General features: G+C 38.4%; 1 protein-coding gene across 1 annotated transcript; it reads left to right on the top strand.

Annotated features, from left to right (window-relative positions):
• Positions 1 to 4314: 4314 nt before the first annotated feature.
• Positions 4315 to 8541, top strand: LOC145128765 (uncharacterized). The gene is made up of 12 exons (XM_079063573.1): positions 4315 to 4394; positions 4818 to 5063; positions 5157 to 5250; positions 5366 to 5494; positions 5579 to 5788; positions 5915 to 6109; positions 6299 to 6357; positions 6528 to 6719; positions 6945 to 7357; positions 7430 to 7597; positions 7823 to 7880; positions 8009 to 8541. Exons 1-8 carry the CDS (start codon positions 4315 to 4317, stop codon positions 6571 to 6573), a joined length of 1059 nt encoding a protein of 352 aa, XP_078919699.1. The 3' UTR covers positions 6574 to 6719; positions 6945 to 7357; positions 7430 to 7597; positions 7823 to 7880; positions 8009 to 8541.
• Positions 8542 to 10068: the final 1527 nt, after the last annotated feature.

Here is a 10068-nt window from a genome sequence, read left to right as displayed (position 1 = left end):
GGTTGAGTCTGCAGGACTTCAGCAGTATGGGATTGAGTCTGCAGGACTTCAGTAGTGCCAGGTGAGTCTTCTCACTATACCTTACCCAGAGTGGTAATTATGTGTGACCGGAAGGTCTTATGTGCTTATACGTGATATGTGATATATGTTTTATGTGGGACACTATGTTATGAGTTGCCTGGTTTGGACTGGAAGGTCGACAAGGTTTGGACTGGAAGGTCAATAGAGTTGGGTCGGAAGGTCAACAGAGTAGGACCGGAAGGTCAACAGAGTTGGTCCGGAAGGTCAACAGAGTAGGACCGGAAGGTCTACAGAGTTAGGACCGGAGGGTCTACAGAGTCACGACCGGAAGGTCTTATGTGCTTAAATGAGTTATGCGATATTATGCAATTTTTCTATGTGATATTATGCATTTTGTTTATATGGTATTATGCATTTTGTTTATGTGATATATGTTCTTATCTATGTGATATGTATATGCTATGCCCTGAGCTTGCAGGGTGTGGACCGGAAGGTCAATAGGATATGTACCGGAACGTCATCAGAGTATGGACCGGAAGGTCAACAGAGTAGGACTGGAAGGTCTACTCGGATTGTGGGACCGGAAGGCCCCTGAGACACATTGACCGGAAGGTCTCGTAAAGCTTTAGCCTTGAGTGGCTAATTATATGTGCGTGGTATTTTGGGGAGCTCACTAATCATGCGTGCTTACCGTGTTATGTGTTATGTGTTTCAGGTACTTTGTTTCAAAGGAGAGGAGCCGGCTTGGTCGCAACGCATCACACTATGTTTTCCGCACACGGGATCCTTGGGATTACACTCTGATATGGTTTTATGATACTATGTTTTGATTATTGACACTTTGGTTTTGACATGAGATATTATTATGAAAGTTTTATATTGATCGGTTTTATGCTATAATTTACTAAAAATGAAATTTTTAGCCTTAAATTTTGGGATGTTACAATAAGTCTAATAACTATAGCTGCAAGTACGACTTCAGGATCCGACCAGCAATCGTAGCTCTTAAAAGTCTCGTGGAACTAAGTTGTGCCATTTTAGATAAGTGATCACATAATCCTCTGTTCAAGATATCAGCCGGACAAATACATGGAACAACGTCGTACTTATTGTCCAGCAGTTTGTTTCCCGATTTCCGATTTGTTTGACATAGAACTTAATCAAACACATCAATTCAATTCTTACCGGGCCCGACACATAAGTCAAAACAAAATCATCGAGGGGCCCAAGATATCGCTTTTAATCCTCCAATGACTAAAAGGAACATATAAACTTTGACTCATATGCTTGTACTAACTAATCATCAAATTGTACACAACAACACGTTTTATAACATCAAGTTACTGATATGTTTTCGTACTATCAATGTACAACCAACTCATAGTCAACAACTCATATCTCTTGGTTTGAAGACTTATATGATATTATCGTTTCACGATCACTCGAGATAAATTCCATGAAGTGATACAAGTAAGCGTGGGTTGAATCCAATACTTAGAACTTATGAGCACTCATGAATGTTGCAGCAACAATTTCTATGTTTAATACAATTCAGACAAATCTACAAACCCAATTCATGACAGTCTTATTTCAATACCTACTTCCAAAGTATGATTGATTGTCGATAGTTTGAATAATATAATTATTCTGGAAGTCAAAACATGCAAAACGAAACAATAGTAAATGATTGACACAGGACAGTACCATACTAGTAAATAAAAACACCTTTTATTTAAACATCAAATGTCAATTACATTTCAACTATTACAAGTTTCGAAATCTATCTAATTAATAAAACTAATATCATTCTGCAGCCCAATGCGCCTCACATGCTGTAAATGCTTAACCCTACACAGTCCCTTCGTGAGGGGAACTGCTGGGTGATGATACCCTCTTTGCCACGAGGAGTCCTTCTATTCGATGTCTAATGAAGTGGTATTTTCTGTCGATGTGCCTGGATCTGTCATGATCCCTTTCTTCCTTGGCTAAGGCAACTGCACTCTTGTTATCACAGAAAATCTCCATAGGCTCCTTTATAGCTGGTAAAACTCCAAGGTCTCTAATGAAGTTCTTCAGCCATATCGCCTCCTTTACCGCCTCGCTTGCTGCTATATACTCTGATTCGCAAGTTGAATCAGCTATTGTCTCCTGCTTGTAAATTTTCCAAGTTATTGCTCCTCCATTTAAGGTTAAGACCCAGCCCGACTGAGAGCGGAAATTATCCCTGTCTGTCTGAAAGCTGGCATCACTATACCCCACTACTCTCAAGTCATCACTCCCACCAAGGGTAAGGACCCAGTCCTTAGTCCTCCGCAAGTACTTGAGAATGTTCTTCACCGCAGTCCAGTAAGCCTTGCCAGGATTCCTTTGATATCTGCAGACCATGCTCAAAGCAAAGGCCACATCAGGGCGAGTACAAGTCATAGCATACATGATCGAGCCTACAGCGGAAGCATATGGTATTCGACTCATCTCAGCTATCTCAGCCTCTGTACTCGGACTCTGAGTTCTACTCAGTTTGGCATTGCTCTGGATCGGTAGGTCACCTATCTTGGAATCCTGCATGCTGAATCTTTTCAGCACCTTATCCAAGTAGGTACTTTGACTAAGTCCAATTAGTCTCTTACTCCTGTCTCTCAATATCCTTATCCCTAGGATATAGGTAGCTTCTCCAAGGTCCTTCATAGCAAAACACTTCCCAAGCCAGGACTTATCCTCCTGCAAGGTTGGGATGTCATTTCCTATGAGTAGTATGTCATCCACATATAATACCAAAAAGCTAACTATACTCCCATTAGCCTTAACATATACACAGGACTCCTCCTCGCTCCTCGAAAATCCAAACTCTTTGACTTTCTCATCGAAACAAAGATTCCATCTGCGAGATGCTTGTTTTAATCCATAGATGGATTTCTCAAGGTTACACACTCTATTAGGGTACTTTGCATTAATAAAACCATCTGGCTGACTCATGTAAACATCCTCAGCCAACTTTCCATTAAGGAAAGAAGTTTTGACATCCATTTGCCATATTTCATAATCATGAAATGCAGCAATGGCTAGCATAACCCTAATAGACTTAATCTTCGCTACTGGTGAGAAGGTCTCATCATAGTCATCTACCGGAGTTTGAGTAAATCCCTTCGCAACCAGTCGCGCCTTATAAGTGTGTACTTTCCCATCCATGTCAGTCTTCTTCTTGAAGGTCCATTTGCATCCGACTGTCTTACGACCCGGAACATTGTCAACCAAGTTCCAAACTTGATTGTCATGCATAGACTGAATCTCGTTGTCCATAGCCTCCTTCCATTTGGCAGATTCAGGGCCTGCTATGGCTTCCTTGAAGTTGTTAGTACTACTTGAAAACAGCCGTTTAATGACGCGCAAACAATGACACGCACTGATAGAGGACACGCATTTGTGCGTTCCCTAAAAAATAATTTCAACTTTGCAAAATTTGAAGGATAGAGGACACGCATTTATGCGTTCCCTGAAAATTAGTGTCCAATAAAAAAAATTACAAACACGGAGGGCACTTTTATCTTAAATGCGTGTCCTCTACAAATGTGGCCTTATAATTTTTACTGAAACGCGTGTTTCTTATTTTAAAATCGCAGGGACAATTCATTTCTAAATTTCTAGGGCTTTTTTGAAGAACGCTCAAAAACACTCACTTACATTGCATGCTCTTTGCAAGCGATCCGTTCGGCAACTCAGGCTCACTTTTTCTCCCTCTCCGACGACCTTAAAGAAATAGAGAATATTTCAGAGGTATCATCGGAATAGGAAAGCAGGGAAAAGGAGCGGAATAGAAAAGCACAAAATCAACTCTCTTCTCTCCCTTCTTGTCTTTGTATCTTTGTTCTTTGATATCTCCCTTCCACTCATGCCCCCGTCTCCGTCCCTCATCCACATCCGCTGTCTCCAACCCTCACTGCCGGAGCCGAAAAAGAAGACAAAGAAACGCATGCCCTAACTTCTATCCATTTGGGTGTAAGCTAAGAAAGGCGGAAATTAGGGCAAAAGAATGGAAATTGGTTCTAATGAGATGTATGGTTACATTGAGAATATAATAACATTGGGGTATTACTACTGTGAACTAGATCAATTTGCCACTACCTCCCGAAATTCTCATGTGAAAGAATTGATGAACTAGGGTTTCTCGCTCATTCACAACCTCCGAAACTCACCCCTTTACACCTCAAATCACTCATCGCACCTCCGTCTCTACTGCTTGCGCACCAAATCACCACCGTCAACACACTCCTCCTCTTTTCTCTCTCTACATCCTATATGCCACCACCTTGTTTTCACCACCACCACCTCTTCTCCTTCTTCGTTCATGAAGATGTGGTTGTTAAATCCACAAAATTGTATGCCTTTTTCGGACTACACCATTACATATCTGTGATTACAATGCAAATTCTCGTATCTTAGATGTTTTGCTATATGCCACACATGAACTAATACATCCAACAGTAGATGTTTTGCTGTCAAGGCTTGCAGTAAGAAACCTGATCAAAACATTCATCTTGAATCTAAGGTAAATTTATATGAAGTTCTGTACTTCATTATGCTTTTCTGTGATTACAATGCATATTCTCATATCTTAGTTGCTTTCTGCATATTTAACACTATTTTCAGTTTGATTTGTAGGTATATATAGTTGTATATTGACAATACTATTATGGGAAAAGAACTTAGTTGAAAATTAGCAACTAACAATTCATTTATCATGTTTAATTGCATTGTAGATTAACTTGTGCTCCTTAAATTGCATCATTGAATGCATCTAGTGAGGATATAAAAGAAACAACAACTGGACAACATGGTACCATAGTTGCCTACATTGAGGAGGAGCAGGGGCAGACTGAAATAACTAAAGAGATCTTCCTTGAAGATCTTGAAACTGTTTCTGAAGTACAAATCCCAGGAGTGGTCCCACATTCAGAAGATTCAAACATGAAAGAAGAGTGTCTTACAACAGAAACGTATGTGGATGAAGAAAAAGGAACAGAAACAAGAGAATTTCAAGTGAAGAGGTCAGACTGAAAAACGTCCCTACAGTTCACAACATTTTTTTTCTTGTACTTCTTATGTGCCTTATCAACATACTTTGACACTAATGGATGCAGAAAACAGAACAGACAACAGAAATTGGCGAGAACAAATCATTGTATGAAAAAAAGGATGTTACACAAGAAAATCAACTTAATAGCACAGAAGACTGTAGTGAAATATCAAAGGATGTCATCTTGACTAAAGAGCTGAATAAGATAAATATATAACCACTTACTTATCTATCAAGTCATCAATGGGGTCTGCTTACATAAATGTTATATAGACTGAACAGATACCTTTAGAGACACAAAAAGAAAAGGGAACAGATGACCTCGAAGAACAGATTGTTGAGGAATATAGTAATTCCACAGAGCTACAAGAGAAATCAACAGAAGATCAAAAGGAACCTGTGGTTAGTCTATTAACAGAAATATGAGAACAATATTTTGTTCATGCTGTACGAATATATGTGTTAACATGAACTTTTTTTAAGCAGATATCGCATTCGGACCTATCAGAATTTGATGAGTCACCCAAACAGGGTCTTGAATCTGTTTGTGATGTACAAACCCCTGAAGTAGTTGCTGATTCAGAAGACTCAAAAGTGAAAGAAGAGAGCATTGTCTCAGCAACAACCGAGTATACAGATGAAAAAAATGAAGAGGAAGAACATGAAGTTAGAGCTAATGAAACTTCTAGTGCAAAGGTTAGAAAATCTTCAAGAGTTTTGATGTTAATGTATCTTGACATATAATCACTCTATCATGAACACTTATGTTGTCATATGGAAAGTAAAACTATCTGAATTCTTTTGTTTATTTTTGCAAAATAGAATCTTGAACTACATGTAGAACTCAAACCTACGTCTGAATTGGTGATAGAAGAAGACCAGGTTAAGGAAACAAAGCGTCCACCAGAACAATCATACATTACCCCTAAACACATCATGGAGAATGACATCTTGGCTGAAAAGGATTTAGTAGATGGAAAGACAACAACATCAAATGAAAAGGAATTAGCCGATGAGGTCATTGCACATGGGAAGAAAGGAACTATGATATCAAATTGTTTTCATTTGTTCATATATCAAGATGAAAACTATTTTTTTAACAAATAGAATATTCAAAAGACTTCCTTTTCCTTCCCCTTTTATAATATATATAACACAACTTTCTTGGATATTCAATTATTTGTTATATACTAACCGAGCATACAGATGAAAACAATGGAGGGGAAGAAGATGAAGTTAAAGCTAATGAAACTTCAAGTGCAAAGGTTAGAAAATTTTCAAGAGTTTTGATGTTAATGCATCTTGACATATAATCACTCTATCATGAACACGCATGTTGTCATATGGAAAGTAAAAGAAACTTTACTCTATTTTTTACAATGTAATGCAGTTGAGCCTTTATTAGAATTTTTTTGGTTTATTTTTTGCAAAATAGAATATTGAACTACAAGGAGAACTCAAACCCATATCTGAATTGGTGATAGAAGAAGACCGGGTTAAAGAAACAAAGCCTCAACCAGAACAATCAGACATCACCTCTGAAAACATCATGGATGATGTCATCTTCACTGAAAAGGATTTAGCAGATGAAAAGACAACATCAAATGAAAAGGAATTAGTCGATGAGGTCAGTAAACATGGGAAAAAGGGAACTATAATATCAAATTGTTTTCATTTGTTCATTCAATGATGAAAATCATCTTTTAACAGATAGAATATTCAAAAAAAACTTCCTTTACCTTTCCCTTTTCCTTTTATAATATATACAACACAGCTTTCTTGGATATTCAATTATTTACTATATTAATATATATATATATATATATATATATATTAAAAATATTTTAAACAGGTGTCGTCGGAGCTTGATCGACCTATAGAGGAGGAAATCACAAAAAAGGATGAATATTTATCCCATGACAGTATAGATGATCCAAATGACACTACAACTAAAGAAGAAAAGTGCTTTCAAGATGCAACAACAAGGGATATTGAACCTGTTGTAGAACAGAATGATGGTCTGGATGAAGCATCAAAGGAAAAGTCTAAGGATTCAAATGAAACAACAGAAGTCGGACCTCAAGAAGATATTGTACCCTCAAGTTTATTAGTAACTTCAACAGAAGAAACCCCTAAAACTTTGCGAATAGATGTTGTGACCAAAGTCCTGTTTTGCATTCTAGCAATGCCTTTCTTTGCAACCTAGTCATATCCTCGGGCTCTCACTAATCTTGGATTCTAAAAATGATTGGTACCCAAAATCAGGTCTTTGCCGTGAATTGGTATGTTTGATGTTTGATCATTTACACGATGTGTTAACCACATTTTGTTGTTCAGGTCTTTGCCACCATTGGCCAAAAATTATGTTCTCCAGTTGTTGTACATAGATGTGCTTGTGTCAGCCAGTTCATTGCAAGAATGGGTTCTTGTTGATGGTGCTTCAAAGCATAAAGTTACTGTTGATAGACTCATTCAATTGAGAGTATTTACTAAAACTGTTGATAGGTACATGTGTTTGCTTAATTCCCTTTTATATTTTTCTTTTTCAAACAGAGTTCCCTTCACCTATCTGGTTTATTAAACCATTATGATCGACAACTTTTAGAAATGCCATATATTGTGTATGGCCAATTGATGTTAGTTAAATAGTTCAGTAACTTTGATTTTCAGAATTTTCAATCTTAAATATGTTGTGATATTTATTCATACTTGTAATTTTGATGATGGCAGTGAGTCTGAAATCGACGTATTTTAGGAAGTCGATAAAAAAAGGCAGGAAGAAGAGCTGGTATACCCTTTTTACATTGAATGCTCTTCAATCTATTTTACTTTAACATAGAAAAAAGGCATCCTGCATTTGTCTGTTGAGTTTGATTAATAATAATAAGTAAAATTGGGCATGCTTTGTGGAAACAGGTGGTATTAGAACAAGGGGGCCAAGTGGTTAACTCATACCTCCCCTTCCTTCTAGAATTGAAACAGAAGATGAAATAAAATCGTTCTGTGAAGCTATGAAGGCATTTGAAGTCCCAAAGCCAGTTGTTATACCTGGATATGGAGGTAAAAGAAAGAGTGAGCTTGGGAACTTGAAAACACATAATTATGGAAGAGGAAAGCGAGCAAGGGAGGTTTGTTTGTTTTCCGACAGAAGATGAATTTGAGAAAATGTGCCAAGTCGAAGCATCAGAGTCACCAAACACTACCAAGGAAGAAGGGGACTTGGCTGGTGGACAGCAGCCCAGTACACCAGGTGGCAAACCAATGATATGGAGGATTTTTTTTACATGATATCTGAAACAAGAAGGTGCCCCTTAATAGCAATGTAGTATTAATTAGGTTATATAGTTAGTGAAAACCTTTTAATAACAATGTACAATCAGATCCCCTTAATATCAATGTATTACAATTTTTTGACATGATGTTATTGGATGAAATTGATTGTTTTGGTATATATTTGTTTCCATATTTTGGTATTATGCGTAAATGAGTATCGTAAAGACGCGTCGTAAATGGTTGCTGAAGTTTATGACGCGTAAATGCGTGTCATCTTCATTTATGACAGGGGCTTTAATGATACGCAATATGTGTCCTAAACGCGCGTCGCAAGGTTACGACACGCAAATGCGTGTCGTCTTCCTTGATACGCATTGCGCGTCGTAAATGCGTGTCATAAATGTGCGTCGTAAATGCGCGTCATCTATATACGACGCGCAAAAGTCTGTCGTCTCTCGTTATGACAGGGCCTTCCTTGACACGCATTTGCCTGTCGTCTGAGCATTTTACGACACGCATTGCGCATCGTAAAAGGCGATTTTTCTAGTAGTGTAGGTTCATCCAAATTTATCAGTGTATTATCACTGATAAATGCATCACCTTCTGTAGTAATATGGAAACCATAATAAAAATCAGGTGTGCTCCTAACTCTCGTGGAACGCCTCAGAGATACAGACTCATCAATCGGCTCAACAGGAGTTTCCTCCTCAGGTTGATTGGTAGTGTTTGAGGTTCCTTCACCGCTTGACTCTTGAATTTCTTCAAGGTCAATTTGCCTCCCACTGTTTCCTTGGCTTATGAATTCTCTCTCAAGAAAGACTCCTCTCCTCGCCATGAAGACAACATTGTCACTCGTTCTGTAGAAGAGATAACCAAAAGATTTATGTGGGTAGCCGATGAAAATACCCCGCTCATTTCGAGGTTCGAGCTTGTCGTGAGTCTCACGCCTCACGAAAGCCTCACAACCCCAAATCTTGATGTGGTCTAAAGTAGGAACTTTCCCACTCCACATCTCGTGAGGTGTTTTGGCAACCTTCTTGGTAGGGACTAGATTAAGGATATGGGCGGCAGTATCTAAGGCATACCCCCAGAATGAGATTGGTAACGAAGCTCGACTCATCATGGAACAAACCATGTCTAACAAGGTTCGATTGCGCCTCTCAGCCACACAATTCAGCTGTGGTATCCTAGGAGGTGTCAATTGTGAAACAATTCCACATTCCTTAAGATAGTCAAGGAACTCGATACTAAGATAGTCACCACCTCGATCGGATCGGAGCATCTTTATCTTCCTGCCCAACTGATTCTCCACTTCCTGTTTAAAATCTTTTAATTTATCAAATGTTTCTGACATATGCATGATTAAGTAGACATAGCCATATCTACTATAATCATCAGTAAAAGTCACATAGAAGTGGTTAGCATCCCTTGTGGCAGTTCAGAAGGGTCCACACACATCAGTGTGTATGAGGTCCAACAAACCTTCACCCCTAGCATAAGTACCAATGAAGGGTGACTTAGTCATTTTTCCAAGTAAACAAGATTCGCAACTATCATCTAACTTTAAGTCAAATGACACCAAGACTCCAGCCTTTTGGAGTTAGCCTATGCGCTTCTTCTTGACATGTCCAAGACGACAATGCCAGAAGGATGCCTTATCCAAACTAGTGAAGAATCAATACGAAAAACATTATTTCCTAATT

The sequence above is a fragment of the Lactuca virosa genome, chromosome 1, assembly GCF_052849685.1.
Source record: "Lactuca virosa cultivar CGN04683 chromosome 1, Lactuca_virosa_CGN04683_v6, whole genome shotgun sequence".
Taxonomy (NCBI): domain Eukaryota; kingdom Viridiplantae; phylum Streptophyta; class Magnoliopsida; order Asterales; family Asteraceae; genus Lactuca; species Lactuca virosa.
The sequence above is the reverse complement of the archived record's forward strand: the minus strand, read 5'-3'. Positions and strand labels throughout refer to the sequence as shown.